The sequence below is a fragment of the Silurus aristotelis genome (genome assembly GCF_946808225.1).
Source record: "Silurus aristotelis genome assembly, chromosome: 7".
In the NCBI taxonomy this organism is placed as follows: Eukaryota; Metazoa; Chordata; class Actinopteri; order Siluriformes; family Siluridae; genus Silurus; species Silurus aristotelis.
Window position 1 is genome coordinate 9,607,299 of NC_139580.1, and position 17,379 is coordinate 9,624,677.

Genomic DNA, 17,379 nt, shown 5'->3' on the forward strand with positions numbered 1-17,379 from the left:
AGCTGCTTTCAGACAATGTCTGTTGTGAAAAGCGCTATAGAAATAAACTTGACAGCCACTCTGTAGGTTCACAGCATCTCAAAACTGCCATATTAGCCTCAAGAAGCCAAAAACAAGCTCTGAGACTACAGTGAAAAGACTCAGCAAAACTGACAGCTAATTATTTGGAGAAAATTGTATCTAGTCTTCTTCCCTCCTTTTTTTTTTTCTTCAGAGCATTGTGTATAGACTGTCTGCCAAAATGTGATCATTAGCAGTTCCTCCTCTTAAACAGGTCGTCACCTATTAAATGACTGCCTTTAATTATACTGGCCTTAATGATACACTGATGAGTAGATAGAAGACTGTGCAACAGTAGCAGCACTATGAATCTTTTCACTTCACAAAATGTCATCCCAACTTTTTCACACACTTTTAAGCATCGATTAATAAAAAAAAACAAAGTCAAATATTTAGCTTTTTGAAGCGCCCATTTTATTTATCTAATGTAGGTTACAGACCCAGCAGTTCTTTAGTGATCACAATTCTGTCTCTTCACCGAGTCAGATCATGAATCTCATCAGCAGGACCAGACACTTCTTTCCTAACTGCTTTTTTTGGTTTGTTTTGCTTTCCATGTTGTCCTCCAACAGCTAAGTAACAGTTACTATACTATTTACTATTCACTTTTTACAAAGTGCCTGTTTACCTGTTTAAATTGATTGAAATGCAAACTCAATTGTTCTTTTTAAATTTGAGACTTTAAGACTACAGAAACCCTGGATTTCATTCCCTGTCGATCTGCCTGCACCACAGCTGGGAGTCAAACACACTAATCAACAGCTCGTGAATTTTCAAAACATGGCTTTTCCACAGAAGACAGAACTTCACTAATTTCTGCACTGGACAACACTCCCTCTAATACTCCAACATTGCTTGACTGCTTCCCCCCCCATCATCTCTCAGGGTACTAGGAGGACACACTACATGACCCTCTATACCCCAGTCTCTGCTCTGGTATGCAGGTGGTGGAACGAATCCAAACCATGATGTCTAAACATCTGAGTCTCTTAACAACATCTAAAAGCCAAACTCTTCCAGCGGTACAAACCTCAGCACTTCTCCTCTTCTAAGTAAATGAAATCTTGAGTTTCTATTTATATTCTCTCAATAGTTTTAGACTGATTGTAATCTTAGATTGTGTTCTAAGGAACCGGTATGTATTTATTGATAGACTTCAGAGCATTTTGACAGTCACTCTGGATAAGGGCATCTACCAAACGCCACACACTTGAATGTACTTGCACCAAATAAAACATTGCTCTTAATGTTCACATAAAAAAACCTCAACTGAAGAAGCGAATTCATTCACAAATGACAACCAACCAATTATAATTATTATAAATTAACTGGAAACAAAAATCCCAGTAATGTGAGTCTGGTGGGTGAGAAAAAATCTGCACTTACCTGAAACAGCTTGAGGAGAGAATGATCTGTTGATTTGTATGTATAAATTGCAGCTGTAATCGTGAAGACTGGTCTGTGATCAGTGATCAATTACTCACATCATGACAAACTGTACACTCAAATCACATGCAATTCTCCAAACAACCAGTGATGTGACACCTCAAAAGCTTCAGGTCAGAATGAGGAAACATGAGCTGAAAGAAATGGTTAGTGGAGAATGGCCTGGTTTTGTGTCTTACCCTTTGTGTGTCTTTTTAGAGGCATGTTGGGAGTGTGAGGAATGTGGGGGTCAAAGCGGGGGTGCTCTCCCTCCTGCTCGACACACCCATACATTTCAACACAATCACACGTTAGTGAACATCATCAGATATCAGATCAGACCTGCTCATTTCAGGATCACACTCGCAGTAATGATGGAACCGAACCTGATAAACCACGCAGAGACGACCCGGCTCTACTGCATGAATGCTGGCCTTCACCTGCAGCTTCTCCCTGAGGGCTCAGTGAAAGGAAGCCGAGAGGAGCACGACCTTTACAGTAAGATCATCCGTTTCATTCCAGATTTAACTAGTGAGAGATGGAGTAAAGAACAGCTCACAGTGTGGAAGATTAGAAATATCAAGGGTCAGATAAAGACTACATCTGTAGCTGCACTCAGGGGAAGACAGGGGGTGATGTTAAATCAGAAATTTAAAACAACAAAAATTAACAAAATATTCCTGTGAAGGTTTTTTTTTTTTTTTTTTTTTTTAGGACATTTTCTCCCTGAAAATGTTAAATTTTAAAGGGCATAGGTTTAAGTCTTTAACCCTACAGGTGCTCAAACACTATATGGAGGAAAGAACTCCTGACTTTCACATCCATGTATTGTTCCTCCCCCTCTCTGTTCCTCTCTTGTGCTCTGACCCCCAGCTTCCTAACAAGTTGGGATATAAGAATTTCACTGTGCTTTAGTGAACATTTAACCCAAAATCTGTTAGCACACAATTATATAAGACGCCTTATACTCTGCCATTACAATTTCCCTCTGTTGGAACTAGCCGGGCCAAACCCGCTCCAGCATTACAACGTCTCTATGTGTAAAGTGAGCCACATGAATAAAGTGTCACACTCCACATCATGTGACTGTTCTATAGTGTAATAATCAGAAGTAAAAGGCAGGAACTATTTTGATTAATCATGAAAATATGAGACACACAATAAAAGTTCTTAATGATAAATCGTAAGAGAATTTTTTTTTTTAGACATTAAAAGCTAAAACTAGCAGTTGTATATAGACACATTAAGTATTCATTCACAACTGGTACAAAAAAGGTAACAGGGAATTTGCACATTTTACAGATTTTTTTTTCTTCCCAATTTCGTTTCCATTTTAATTCAACCAAATGGGCACAAATAAATAAATCGAAGACAAACCATGAACCTCACGTTGTGATTAGGAAAGAAACAAGTGTTCTTACTGTCCTCAAAATATCAGGACCATAAAGTTGGTGCTATTCAATGCACTGACTTCCAGGTGTCTAAACTGTACATTTTGTTTGATTATTAAACTTAAATGGCATGTTAGCATCAGGGTATGTTAACATACACACACATACATACATGCCAGACACAGGATCATCATCAAATCCATTCGGTTTAAATTACTAGATAAGACATTTTAGTTTTACACAAGACAAAAAATTACTATTTCTTATGTCCACCTAAACTGTAAGGAAATAATAATTAAAGAACAACATTAATATGCAGTGAGAAGGTTCAGAAAGCACTTCAGATCTATAGAAATAAAAGTGAACCTCAAACATATAGAAGTTGAAACCAGTTCTCTAGACTGTAATGTAAATGAAAGAGAACACTTGAAGTGATCACTTATCACATCATCAATGCTGCAGGTGGGACCTGAACAGTGCAGGTCTTCCTGAATGATCATTTGTTCAGAGATGGTTCCTGATATCCCATTGTTACTTGACTTAATGTCACTTCAGGTGGTATCATCCGCAAACTGCTGAGCGTAACAGTAATTGTCGGGAGCCAGGACACCTACCATGTTCTAACACCTACCTTAGAGAGGAATCATCTGAACAGGCAGTCTGTAATTTCATGCGTAAATCTAGAACTGCAATTATGTACAAATTTACAGCCTTAAAACTAACCTCAATCATAGGCCCCATGGTAGCACTGAGTAAACACAAGCTCGTGTGTGTGTCTGTTTTTAAAAGATGTGCTGCGGATTAAAGCTGTGAGTGCTGGAGTGGTGGTCATCGAGGGAACAGAAACCAAACGGTTCCTCTCGATGAGTGAGAACGGCATGCTGTATGGATCAGTAAGTGCATGTACACCTATACAAAGCATTTATTCTGTGAAGAATTCTTGAGTTTTTTTCCATTGAGGGATAAAATTGTGTGTGTGGATTTTGCAGCAGTCAGTAACAGATGAAAGTTACTTCCTGGAGAAGTTAGAGGAGAACCACTACAACACGTACAAGTCCCAAAAGTACGGCCCAGACTGGTATGTAGGAATCAAAAAGAACGGAAAACCAAAGCAAGCCATGAGGACGCACGTTGGACAAAAGGCTGTTTTCTTTCTGCCTCGGCAGGTGGCTGAATGAAAAGACTGAAATATGCTGTAACAGATGTTTTTCTGTTAACTTTATTCAGCAAGAGACACGTCGGTGTCACACGTGGAAACACTGCATTTTTTCATCTTATTTTATAAAACCAAACAATGAATCCTGACTGTATATAGAGCAGGTCTTTAAAAAGTCATTTAATTTTTTATCTAATATTGCATTAGGAATGATGTTCAGTAATAAGAGTAGTGTGTGTGTGTGTGTGTGTGTGTGTGTGTGTGTGTGTGTGTGTGTGTGTGTGTGTGTGTGTGTGTGTGTGTGTGTGTGTGTGTAGGGAAATGAACAATGAGTGGCAAGATGGTCTGTAGGAATGAACAGGTGCATTTGAGAAATTATCTTTGCAAAAATATTTCTGTAGGAGCGAATGCGGCGGTCAGGGCGTCTGTAGGAGCGAATGCGGCGGCCAGGGCGTCTGTAGGAGCGAATGCGGCGGTCAGGGCGTCTGTAGGAGCGAATGCGGCGGTCAGGGCGACTGTAGGAGCGAATGCGGCGGTCAGGGCGACTGTAGGAGCGAATGCGGCGGTCAGGGTGTGTGGGCAGGGGATTCAAAGAAAGTGCTTATGCCCAACTCTATACTGAATAATGATTAAACACATTCAAGCATGTAACTGTTATTGACCAGAGAGTCATTAAGACATGAGTGATGTCGCTAGAGAAGCAATGTTTATTAAAAGTTATTTTGCACAAGTGTAAACATATAAACCACATTATACCACACTGTGCAGAACTATTTCATCAACATGCATGTCACGAAAACTAAATAGGAAAATTAACAAGACAGTGGGAAATCTACTGATTTGGCAATATAAATTACCGCAATATTATATTATACAGATCACAGAGGAAACACAGATGCAATTTTAGGTGTCACTGTATGACAAATCAGTGTGCATCAGAGTGAAAAGCTTCATTTCGAATATTTGGTCCTAATCACAATAGCAAGACCTTTTCTTATTTTTTGTATATTAGACAAATCATTCTGAGACTAATTAGCCATTATTTTGGATTCTGGCAGATTCTTTAAAACTGTCTGCTGCTTAATCTTTATAACATCTTCAAATTGCACTGTCCCTAATACACCTAAACTTGATATTTCACAAAAAAATAAAACATGGTTTACTATACTTACTCACAAAGTAAAACAAAAAATTCCCCCAGTACTCTATAAATGAGAACACTACGGCTCATTTTACACCAGATGCAGCAACTATGGAATTTGACACACACCCCTACGTTAGTCGGTGTATCCTTTTACATTTCACCCAATTTGGCGAGAATCGCAAAACAGATTTGTACACCTCGAGTCTCTATTTGAAGGGCCGTTTCTAGCAGCTAGCTAGAAAGACTACAAAATAACAACATACACGCTGTCGAACACTACGTGGTCAAACTGCTTGAAAGCGAACACAAGAACCGTTAGAAGCTATACGAATGATGTTTGTACTGATCTGATATTGAATTGAGATATTTGCATGCTTTATGTAAGTAGCCATGGTAAGAAAAAGCACAGCGAGAATAAGCTTTGTATTGTAGCTCCCTACATTTGTATAAATTGAAAAGCATTGCAGTGGTGCATCTGGTGTAAAATTAGCTGAACAGGCATATTAACTGGGTGCATCGGTGGTATTTTTTTTGTTTGTTTTTAATTTAGGCATTAATTGTCTAAAGCAGTGGTGACCAAATATGGCCAATCGTTATATCTGTCAGTGTGCTGATTGAAGTATATGAAAAGACGATGCGTTTATGTCGCTATGATTGATTGCACTGGAAATGAGTTACTTGATAAATACTTGATTAGAGGACTATCAACAGCCTGGTAAATATACATAACTGTACCTAAATCTTTTTTTCTTTTTCTCCATTTATTGGTCATTTTGTTGCAGCGGCTTCTGCTTAGCACTGTTTTCTGAAGATTCAAAGCTGAATTTCGCCATTTTGTGGATTTCACAATAGTCCTGAGATGCAAAATCTGAACACAAACAGAGCAATAATTTAATAAGACGCGTCACACACACTCAACCTGTTATGGTAAATACATCGTGACGGATTTACCTTTAGTAGATAAAAAGAACTCTGGTGCGAGAGACGGTTGGGAAGGAATGATCGGCCATGTTGCGCACTCTGGAGTAATTGACGAAACCTCTGATAAACAGAAGGAATCCTGTTTGGGAAATTAATAATAATTAAAACACTTACAAATGTTTAATTGTTTGACAGAATTGATAAGAAGAAATGTAGAAAATGCACACTTACCTACAACCAGAAATACCCACCACAGCCAGTACTGCCCATCAAAGTATCCCGGAAAATATGTGGAGAACTGGTTTAAACAAAAACAAGAGAAACGGTTAGTGACGTCATTGGAAGAACTGATTTATGAAGCCTATAACCGGCTGCATTGGTACACTCTGAACAGTGCAGCACATGATGTACAATCAGCTTGACTTTTACTGTAAATATTTTGGGGTAATTTGACAGGAATCTCGCCCTGGGTGTGTTGGCAAAACATTTTTTAATGCAATCTGCACTGCAATTAAAGAGAAGATATATAACGATAATATACAAGATATAAAATCCTCGCATTTCCATGTATTTTGAAAAAGAACTAGTAAAAAGGCTCACTCTAAACACTCCTATAGTAGATATTTTGAAACCTGGTGGAGGAGTGCAGGAAACCACTCTTACACTTTGTCCTAAAAACAAGCACATCAAGCAACAACAAAAGGTGGTGCAACATTTATTTTTTTTTTAAAGGGTGAAAAGGAAAGAAGGGGAAGAAAAGAAAAACTATATGAAATATAAAAATATATTTATTATGCAATATTATACTAAGTAGTATAAATCATGTATATTGTAAGATTTTATTGCATCAACAACACTTCTAGCCGTATTCCAGTATGTATAAAAGATGTCCCTGTATATTCAAGGGTTCAAAATGGTGTTTTAAAGTAAGCACATAGTGCTTGGGAAATTCAGATAAATACCATATTTGAGTCACTGATTAACGGATTAGCTGTTATTGAGATTACTGTTCAGCTCATGGGTTGCTAGTCTTGGACCCGAAGTACCTGGAACAATCCGTCCTGGACATTTGAGTGTTTTCCCTGCTCCTAATACTCTACTCTGACTGATCAAGTAAGTAAAAAAAAAGCAGTTGAACTGGGCGTCTCATGTTTTCTTGACAAACGAATTATTTATCATCTATAATCAGCACTGCATAATGCTGACCGATCTCTGTGGGGTAAAGGTCGAATAGAAGGAACACACTGACAGGCATTCTCCCTGACCTGCTCTGTTTAACCCAGGTATGCAGTGTTATTTACTGTAATATAGATGTAAATATCAGGAAATCTGATGATTCATCTGCTGATCTCAAAGCTAAATGTCTTTAGTATATATCCCTATTAACTATATATATATATATATTACACAAAACCAGTCAGAAGTTTGGATACACGGTCCCCTTCAGTGTTTTTTTTCTTGATTTTGTATTATTTTGTACATTTTGCACATCAACACTGAACACATCCAAACTATGAAAAGAGCACGTAATCTGATGTGTCCAAAGCTCTCACGAAAGCGTAAAATGTCAACTAAATTAAAAATATAAAACATTCTGGGTTTTTTAACACGTTTTTGTTTGCTACATAATGTTCTTTCATACTTTGGATGTCAACAGTCTTTTCATCTTTGTTCGAGGCTCATGGCCACCTGCTATGCGCTCTTTATCAAAAATAAATCAATAAATAAATTATCTTACCCTGACAATCAGGACCCACTTAACCAAAGAGAGGCCGAACCCAGAGACCGCGCCGTAGCGCCCCGCTGCCGAAGTGGTCAGGCAAAACGACAGAAAGAAGCCGATCCAGTTGAAAAGGAAAGCCACTGAGAATAAAAGTGAACACGAGATAATCAACTTGCCTGCTAAAGGATGGTGAAGCTAAAACGATTCATCGAGTAGCTCGAGTAATTCGAATACAAAAAAAAGAATCGACGCAAATTATATGCTTCATTTAATCCACAAAGCCTTGTGTTTCCTCACGGACCTTTATTACTGACGCACCACTCGCTAAACTCTGGAGTGCTCTGGACAGGTAAACACAGAAGACGCTGCAGAATGAAAAATTAAGAAACGGGAAGAAAACAGCAAGGAGTGAGGAGAAGAAAGGAAACGTTTTGGATCATTTCAAACTAAAATAAAAAATAAAATAAAAAAACACTGTACAGTGCGTTTACTGTTTTTTGTTATGCAAGTGTTTTTAGATGTTTCATTGGGGAAATGACTGAAAACAAGTGTGAAAGTGGAGCGTTTTTTGACAGATCAAGCAGTTTGCAGATGTATATCAAATTGATCACTGTAGATGTAGCCTTTATTTTATAAACAAACCAAAAATTATATATAATTATATAATTATATAATGTGAAAAATTCTCAAAAGCTGAATTTAAGGTGAAAGTAAGATTTTTGAAACATTTTATCAAAACAAACAGGGAACGCCCTGCCACTGCCTATTTCAATTATTTCCCCCCGCGAGTTCCAAAAATCCACAAATTTTGGATGCACCCCCGCAGCCCCAACGGTACCTTGCTGAATTATCGTCTTGTGTTTTAAATGTTTTAGGAAATTTGTTAGTGAAAACATAGTTTAAAATGTTATTCCTAACGTTCCCGAACATTCGGTCCCGCTGCAGATTCCCGTGAATTTTAGGATAATCCGCAACCTGCTGTTAGTTAGGTTCCAAATGAGAACCTGAGAATATTCCGAGCCAAGAGTTCCGAACCACGATATAATCAGGGGTCGACTGTACGTGTTTACATACTTGAATTCAGGCAATCATTATTATTAAATGTGTTTAACCCTTTTTATGGAAACTTGCACAGTTTCAGAAGGTAAGAAATACCCCTGTTTATGCAGGATGCAACAGACACTGGGGAGGGGGAGGTGGGGGGGGGGGAGAGAGAGAGAGAGAGAGAGAGAGAGAGAGAGAGAGAGAGAGAGAGAGACTGGGCAGAGCTGACTGCGTGTATGGGGATGTATGTTGGAAAGCGGAGATTCCAGGTAAAGGCGTGTTGATCTGCGGGTGCCCACAGGTTAAGGAAGATGTGTGTTACCACGAGTGTGTGTACCGGCATGAGTACGAGGAAAAGGAAAGCGGCAGGTCAAAAAGGAATAAAAAATAAAAGAAAGCTCTGTCTGTTGAACCGTCGCCTGTCGTCAACCCCGTGATGTAGCAACTTTACTTTCGAAACTTACACAGTTCCTCTTTCTGCTCAGTGCTGATGATCTTAAAGCTAAAATATTACCATATAACAGAGGTAGCGTCTTGGCTACCAGTTCAGTGTCGGTCTGCTCGGCATCCACCTTCACCTGGTCTCGGCGCTGCGCACCGGAAAATCACATGGACACACAAGCCACACGTGCACTGCCCAAACGGAGGCTATCTGGTCTTTTTTTTGTTTTGTTAGAGTCACGTAAAATCAGCAAAGTGCTCTCAGAAAGTGCGTGTCCACACATGCACTTAATTATTTCATTAAAACGCAACAGTCGCTGTCATATAATCGCATGAGCTGACATCACTATTACGATTAATCATGCAGCACTAGGATGCGTAGGAACCCTGAGTAATAAGTGATTAGAGGAACTAGAAAGTAACTTGTCTTGTAGGTAGTCGAAAACGATCGTGTAAATGGTTAAAAAAAGCACAGCGTTTCAGTCTTTTCTGTGATAGAGGAATAAATCACTAGAACTTTCTGTTAACTGAAATGAAGTAATTCTTGGGTGGTAGAAGTAACAGTCCTTTATGTCACTTTGTATCACTGCTTACCCAGTGGTTCATTATTTTCCTATAACAGCACGTCTCATTTAGTTTTCTTCCTTCCTTCAAAGAATTATCAGCCTACTGGCTAGTGAGAATATCAGTAGACAACTAGTCCAAAACTAAATCTACAGAAGGATGACATACTGTTACTGATTAGGTTTGTCTGGGATACTTACTAAAGAACGTCAGCATGAATATCCCATCATTCCCGACTCGTAGCTGGTCGACATCTTCAAAGTCGTCTCTGGCAGCGAAGTCCTCGTCCTGTCACGAGAAAAAGTCCACAACTGACTTGTAAATGCCTAAACGAGGATTAGTGTTATTTATTCAGCTCTGTGCAATGTCCGTTTCCTCACCCGTGTGGGCATCAGAGGAACGCTGGACTCTGCCTTGGATCTCTCAGCTTCATCGTATGAAGGTAAAGACGTGGCGACGTTGTAAGAAGGGGGTTTGGGGTAATTCCCATCATCTTTGTAATCAAAGAATGCTGTTGGATTTAAAACACATATACAAACACATGGTTCATATACTATACTGTGTACCATCAACTACAGGACCAATATTAACATACAGGGACCAGACACTTCCCGGGATTATTTACTAAACCTGGATTGATCACTGAAAGCGTATGAACAGCTCTTACCTGTGTCTGCTGCAATGCTGGTGTAAGGAGGCGGAGCATCAGTTCCTTGCTGGGGCACCTCAGGCGTCTCCGTCTCCTCCTCATTGGCTAACTGCAGATAAATAAACCCCAACAAATAATACTAGTTAAAGACTATATTCCTCTGGAGTGTGTCCAACATGATGGATAAAATACACCACTCCTGCACAAAAGTACCTGCTTTCGAGTGTCCTTAAGCATCAAATGAAAACATACTGATCAACGAGAACTTGATTTTAATAATTGATGCATTTCATTCTTCCATTTTCCTGTACATCAGAGTCTTTTATAGTTACAGAGACAGAGAGAGAACCCACACTCCAAGCACTCTCACCAGAACCGTGGTGTTACATTTGTGCTGCTCAGTTAGCTTAATTTATGTTTTCATTTCAAAGTAAAAGGGAACAGCAAGTCTCTCTGAAACGTAACGGAGTAAAAAGTGTCATATTACACCTTACTATTTGCACTTCTGGCAGAGGCTAAACTGCATTTTGTTGCTGTGTATACGATGAAAAAGTTGTGAATGTCTGTCTGTCAAACGTATTGAAGTCAAAACTACCCAACATGAAAATGTTCTGATAAAATACACACACTTGAAAAATGGTAAGAAAAAAAAAGAGAAGAAAAGTTCACTACTGTTCACTACTTGGTTGTTTGGGAAAAATATGACCATTTTTGGACACAATATTTATTTACAATAAACATATTACAGTTTGTTGTGTAATCATTCTGCTCGTTTCTCACTACCGGCAAATATTAAATCAATTACAGACCAAAAGATGCAAAGGACCACTGTTACACTGTAGTTAAAAAAAAAAAAAGATAAAAAAAAGTTAAATGTTACACCAACACGAACTAAAAATCCACTGTTAATTAGATATAAAATAATTCTCCATCTCAATATAAAGCCCATTTGAAACTCTTTAAACCCTAAAAGTCCGAAAAGCTATGATTAATTACAGATTTGATTCAACTTTCCATCTTTAGAGAAAAAATAAACCACGCATGGTGACCCTGAGTTCCTGACTGTTTAGTCCCTTTAAAGCGTTTAAACAGCCGATTGAAACGCTCTCTCGATTGTTGCAGTTTTATGCTTTTTAGCGAGAACACTGGGTAAATATAAATAGTAGCTAAACATAGTCCAAAGACATTTGTAAAACTTGTCACCAAGTTGTTAGGCAACTTTTTTCAAATACAAGCTGTGGGGACCTCACAAAGGATAGTGTTTGTTTATTTCTTTTCTTTCTATGCTTATTTACGCTCATATATGCAGGGTTGTATAATGGCTGTATAATGGACTTTATTTCGTTCAAATTTGTTTCAGATATCACAAAGGGCGGTATACCAGAAAAGCCTGGGGAAAGTAATTAATGCACACAATAAAAAGTAAAGTGCGTTTCATTGTGTGTAAAAAAATAAAAAAATAAAAAAAAAGCAGCTGCTTGCTGTAGTTGCATCAAAGTGCGTCATACCATCAGGAAGCAACATGCTGACACTACACCATTTCTGTGGTCAATTACTTCAGTAAAGTAAGTATCGTCTAAAGATCTACATAACAGTTATATAATAAGTAACAAGAATCTGATCAAATGTACAGAGATAAACCCCCATCTTTGAAAGGACGGCACAAGATTATTAGAGAAATGATCCCCTTAGAGTTCTTGACCTGTGTTACTTATCAGACTACTGAAGCTTTTTACAAAGTTTGGACTCCATACCCTGATTATATCAATGTCTTTTTAAGTAATATTTTGAGTTTTGGCATGTGATTTTATTTTATTATTATTGGTTTTATTTATTTATTTATTTATTTAAGTTTTCCCCTTTTTTTCCCTCCCCTTTCTTGTTCTTTTTCAATAGCATTGTAAAAAGTTGGGCATTGTTTGTTGACTGTTTTTGTTGTGTTATATAAATGTTTTGAAATAAAAAATTATATATATAAAAAATTATAAATAAATACAAATAAAAGAATTATGTACAGAGATTGTTTTTGGGTTTTTTTTTTTACTTTACAAGTAAAGCTCAATTAAATTAAACACATTTGATTTTCTTTTTCATGACATCAACATATTTTCAACACTGTATACAAAATACAGACCCCTCACATTTCCAGTACATAAATAAACACAATCACTGGAACCCCTGTAACAGACGACTTGGCAGCTGATGGCGGTTGATGTTGTTGCAGAAAGCTTTCCTTACACTTTGTCCTTACAACAAGCACAGTGACAATGACAACGCCAGCTGGTGCAAATTTCTTTAAAGACTTCTATTTTGGTACCATAAAGATTGAAAAGTGTTCGTACAGAATGAAAGGAAAAAAAAGAAACTAAGAGCTTTTATAAAGCAAAGAGGAAGTAGAACACTCCCATATATATTCATTAATTATACAGAACATATTTATAATTTAAGGCCATACTGCATGGCTCAAATATATCCTAGATATTTCTGTTGGCCATCAAACACTGATCAACTATTTAACTGAAAACAAAAATGTTGGTTCACTGACATTCATACTGAACATATTAAAGCTTAATTGTCATAATTCGAGGAACATTGAAGCTTTTTAAGGCGCAAAACTTACTTCTAAATACATTCACATCAATGTGCAATTTAGTGTAGCCAATCAAGCTTTTGCAATAGGTTCTAAAAAAAAAAAAAAAGAGAGGAAACTAGAGAATGCAGATGAAACCCAAAAAATATATCCACGAGACTGTAAATAGTTGTCAATTTTTGCAAAATGTTTAATTTTATCCACTTTAGTCATACAACAATCTTTGTATTCCTTACTTTATATTCCCTTTCCAAACGGTATGGAAATGATTCAGTTTTATGTTAACCCCAGATCTATCTATCGATCTGTCCCCAGATCTATCTATCGATCTGTCCCCAGATCTATCTATCGATCTGTCCCCAGATCTATCTATCGATCTGTCCCCAGATCTATCTATCGATCTGTCCCCAGATCTATCTATCGATCTGTCCCCAGATCTATCTATCGATCTGTCCCCAGATCTATCTATCGATCTGTCCCCAGATCTATCTATCGATCTGTCCCCAGATCTATCTATCGATCTGTCCACAGATCTATCTATCGATCTGTCCACAGATCTATCTATCGATCTGTCTACAGATCTATCTATCTATCGATCTGTCTACAGATCTATCTATCTATCGATCTGTCTACAGATCTATCTATCTATCGATCTGTCTACAGATCTATCTATCTATCGATCTGTCTACAGATCTATCTATCGATCTCTATCTATCTATCGATCTGTCCACAGATCTATCTATCGATCTCTATCTATCTATCGATCTGTCCACAGATCTATCGATCTCTATCTATCTATCGATCTCTATCTATCTATCGATCTCTATCTATCTATCGATCTCTATCTATCTATCGATCTCTATCTATCGATCTCTATCTATCGATCTCTATCTATCGATCTCTATCTATCGATCTCTATCGATATAGCTATCTATCCATCCATCTATCTATCTATCCGTCTATCTATCTATCCGTCTATAGATCTATCCGTCTATAGATCTATCCGTCTATAGATCTATCCGTCTATAGATCTATCCGTCTATAGATCTATCCGTCTATATCTATCTGTCTATATCTATCTGTCTATCTATCTATCTGTCTATCTATCTATCTGTCTACAGATCTATCTATCTATCTATCTATCTATCTATCTATCTATCTATCTATCTATCTATCTATCGATATAGCTATCTATCCATCCATCTATCTATATCTATCCATCCATCTATCTGTCTACAGATCTATCTGTCTACAGATCTATCCATCTATCTATCTGTCTACAGATCTATCCATCTATCTATCTATCTACAGATCTATCTGTCTACAGATCTATCTATCTACAGATCTATCTGTCTACAGATCTATCTATCTACAGATCTATCTATCTACAGATCTATCTGTCTACAGATCTATCTATCTACAGATCTATCTGTCTACAGATCTATCTATCTATCTGTCTACAGATCTATCTATCTATCTGTCTACAGATCTATCTATCGATCTCTATCTATCTATCGATCTCTATCTATCTATCGATCTCTATCTATCGATCTGTCTACAGATCTATCTATCTATCGATCTCTATCTATCTATCGATCTCTATCTATCTATCGATCTATCGATATAGCTATCTATCCATCCATCTATCTATATCTATCCATCCATCTATCCGTCTATCCATCTATCCGTCTATAGATCTATCCGTCTATAGATCTATCCGTCTATATCTATCTATCTATCTATCTATCTATCTATCTATATCTATCTATCTATCTATCTATCTATCTATCTATCTATCTATCTATCTATCTATCGATATAGCTATCTATCTATCTATCTATCTATCTATCTATCTATCTATCTATCTATCTATCTATCTATCGATCTAGCTATCTATCTATCTATCGATCTATCTATCTATCTATCTATCTATCTATCGATATAGCTATCTATCTATCTATCTATCTATCTATCTATAGATATATCTATCTATCTATCAATATATCTATTGATCTATATCTATCTACCGATCTACCGATCTATCTATCTATCTATCTATCTATCTATCTGAATATAAAATGTAATATTGAGTTATAGAAAGCAGCATTGACAATGGGTCAGAACAGATCACAACCTAATGAAGAGGACAGACATAAAGGTGTCAAGGAAAAACCTAATTAAAGGTTTGGAAATGTAACATCCTGTCCTCTTTTTGCGTGACACACATTATGTCTTCCTCAGTATTGTGCATTGTGAACGTCCTACCATGTGTCTAAAGGGGGGAATTAAAGTTAAAACTGGGATTTCTGCCTCTCAGGTTTTCACATATGGGGAGGGAAGGGGAAAAAATGTGATTTGAAGTCAGAAAATATGCGATCGCTTTTGTATCAAAGGAGTGCGGGTTAAATCTGGACCTTGTTCAGTGAAACAGGGATTTTTCCGAGTGATTTTAATGGGATTATATAACGATTAGTACTGCAGGAGAAAACTGTCAGCTCAGCCAATAGGCCTGTAAAAGAAAACGCATCAAATACAAGACAATGTCACCTTTAACAGAGTCTGCCAAATCATTTTCTACGTCGACATTTGTTAAGTCAAACAAATATAAACTAAAGAAAATGAAATGAAAAAGATGACAGGATTAACAATGTTATCAGATGTGTTTTCGGGGAGATCATTGACTAGATTAGCCGTGTCGGTGTACACGTCCCAAAACACGTTTACAGTGAAACAAACTTTCGTATTAGAAAAAAAACAAACATTTTAATGTCCAACATTCATCAAATACGCAATAAAAGCGTAGAAGAACAAGCAAACCAGATACAAAGCGCCAGCGTTCCGAAAATGTTAGCATGCTAGTTAAGCTAAGTTTCCTACCTGCCGATATCCGCTCCTTTGCTCAGCCATTCTTTGGTACGTCTTCAGCTGTAGTCACTTGTTCATACGAGTAACCAGCTAAATAAATTAGCCAGCTGTATGAGGAGATATCCTCGTCCCTTCTTCCTTTCCTTTTCTTTTCTTATCTGTATTTCTCTCCTGCCGGAGACACTACGAGTTCAGCGTACTTAGTCAAAGTAACCACAACAGAGATGGCTGCCGCGCATGCGCACAAAGCATTCACCGTTTCTTTTCGTTCCTTAAAACTCACATTAAAGACAGAATTATAGCTAATACACCGAGTTAGGGTTTTAAAAAACTACATTCTTTATTAATATTTACTAAACTATCATGTATTATTTGCAAAACTTGACCCGTGTACATTATTATTAGTGGTATATGGGATTAATTGCAGTATTGCATTAGGAGGAGGAGGAGAAGGAGGAGGACAGTGGTAGTGGGAAACAGTGTTTAGGATACCAAAAGAAGAGAAAATGTAATAAAATAAACGACAAAACAGACGCTTCAGATGTTCACAAGCAGATATTCAACACCATAAGTATTAAACAAACACGTTGTATTGTCCTGCTTTGTATTTTAAAGAAGGTGATGTGCATTGCTGAACCACACCTCTAACAAATCATGTTTTTTACTGTGGTACTGAATTTCTAATACGCCATGCCACACTAGGACTAACTCATAAAGTAATATATCTGAATGCGTATCAGACCTAATAAATTGTATACTATATGGACACACCCATGTGTGGTTCTTTCCCAAGCTGCCACCACAAGTTGAAGGCAATCGAGTCCAAAACCTGTTCCAGCATGGAACAACATACTCTGTGTACACAGCAATCTTCCAGAGATGGCAAAAGAACACACATCCTTCACTTGAATAGAAGTACAGATACTCATTTTTTTTTCAAAGACTCTGGTAAATGTGTGTTTGTGTGTGTGTGTGTGTATATATATATATATATATATATATATATATATATATATATATATATATATATATATATATATATATATATAGTACAGACCAAAAGTTTGGACACACCTTCTCATTCAAAGAGTTTTCTTTATTTTCATGACTATGAAAATTGTAGATTCACACTGAAGGCATCAAAACTATGAATTAACACATGTGGAATTATATATTGAATTATATACATAACAAAAAAGTGTGAAACAACTGAAAAATGTCATATTGTAGGTTCTTCAAAGTAGCCACCTTTTGCTTAGATTACTGCTTTGCACACTCTTGGCATTCTCTTGATGCCTACTTTAAAGAACCTACAATATGACATATTTTCAGTTCACTGTTTTGTATGTATATAATTCCACATGTGTTAATTCATAGTTTTGATGCCTTCAGTGTGACTCTACAAT

At 37.2% G+C, this 17,379-nt stretch overlaps 2 protein-coding genes across 5 annotated transcripts; one reads left to right on the forward strand and one right to left on the reverse strand.

Moving 5' to 3' along the window:
- Positions 1–463: 463 nt before the first annotated feature.
- fgf1a (fibroblast growth factor 1a) lies at positions 464–4,390 on the forward strand. 4 transcript variants are annotated; one of them, XM_083547209.1, is made up of 5 exons: positions 464–1,082; positions 1,705–1,983; positions 3,666–3,769; positions 3,866–4,307; positions 4,350–4,390. In XM_083547209.1, the coding sequence occupies exons 2-4, from the start codon at positions 1,857–1,859 to the stop codon at positions 4,052–4,054; spliced, it is 420 nt and encodes a 139-aa protein (XP_083403335.1). In that variant the 5' UTR covers positions 464–1,082; positions 1,705–1,856; the 3' UTR covers positions 4,055–4,307; positions 4,350–4,390. The 4 variants fall into 4 exon arrangements, with proteins under 4 accessions (XP_083403335.1, XP_083403332.1, XP_083403334.1 ...); XM_083547206.1 differs by having other exon boundaries at positions 464–1,983; XM_083547208.1 differs by having other exon boundaries at positions 464–1,983; positions 3,866–4,291.
- Positions 4,391–4,716: 326 nt separating this feature from the next.
- On the reverse strand, positions 4,717–16,247 carry ndfip1 (Nedd4 family interacting protein 1). The gene is made up of 8 exons (XM_083547230.1): positions 15,986–16,247; positions 10,537–10,627; positions 10,250–10,380; positions 10,070–10,157; positions 7,836–7,960; positions 6,329–6,395; positions 6,128–6,236; positions 4,717–6,044 (listed from the first exon to the last, which is right to left on the reverse strand). Exons 1-7 carry the CDS (start codon positions 16,013–16,015, stop codon positions 6,130–6,132), a joined length of 639 nt encoding a protein of 212 aa, XP_083403356.1. The 5' UTR covers positions 16,016–16,247; the 3' UTR covers positions 4,717–6,044; positions 6,128–6,129.
- Between the last annotated feature and the right edge of the window lie 1,132 nt (positions 16,248–17,379).

Coding starts and splice junctions, on each gene's coding strand:
- fgf1a (XM_083547206.1), top strand. CDS start 1,548: ATGACAAACTGTACACTCAAATCACATGCAATTCTCCAAACAACCAGT. Junction 1,984..3,665: donor AGAGGAGCACGACCTTTACA/GTAAGATCATCC, acceptor TGTTTTTAAAAG/ATGTGCTGCGGATTAAAGCT. Junction 3,770..3,865: donor ACGGCATGCTGTATGGATCA/GTAAGTGCATGT, acceptor TGGATTTTGCAG/CAGTCAGTAACAGATGAAAG.
- ndfip1 (XM_083547230.1), bottom strand. CDS start 16,015: ATGGCTGAGCAAAGGAGCGGATATCGGCAG. Junction 10,628..15,985: donor AAAGGAGCGGATATCGGCAG/GTAGGAAACTTA, acceptor ATTTATCTGCAG/TTAGCCAATGAGGAGGAGAC. Junction 10,381..10,536: donor CAGCATTGCAGCAGACACAG/GTAAGAGCTGTT, acceptor TAAATCCAACAG/CATTCTTTGATTACAAAGAT.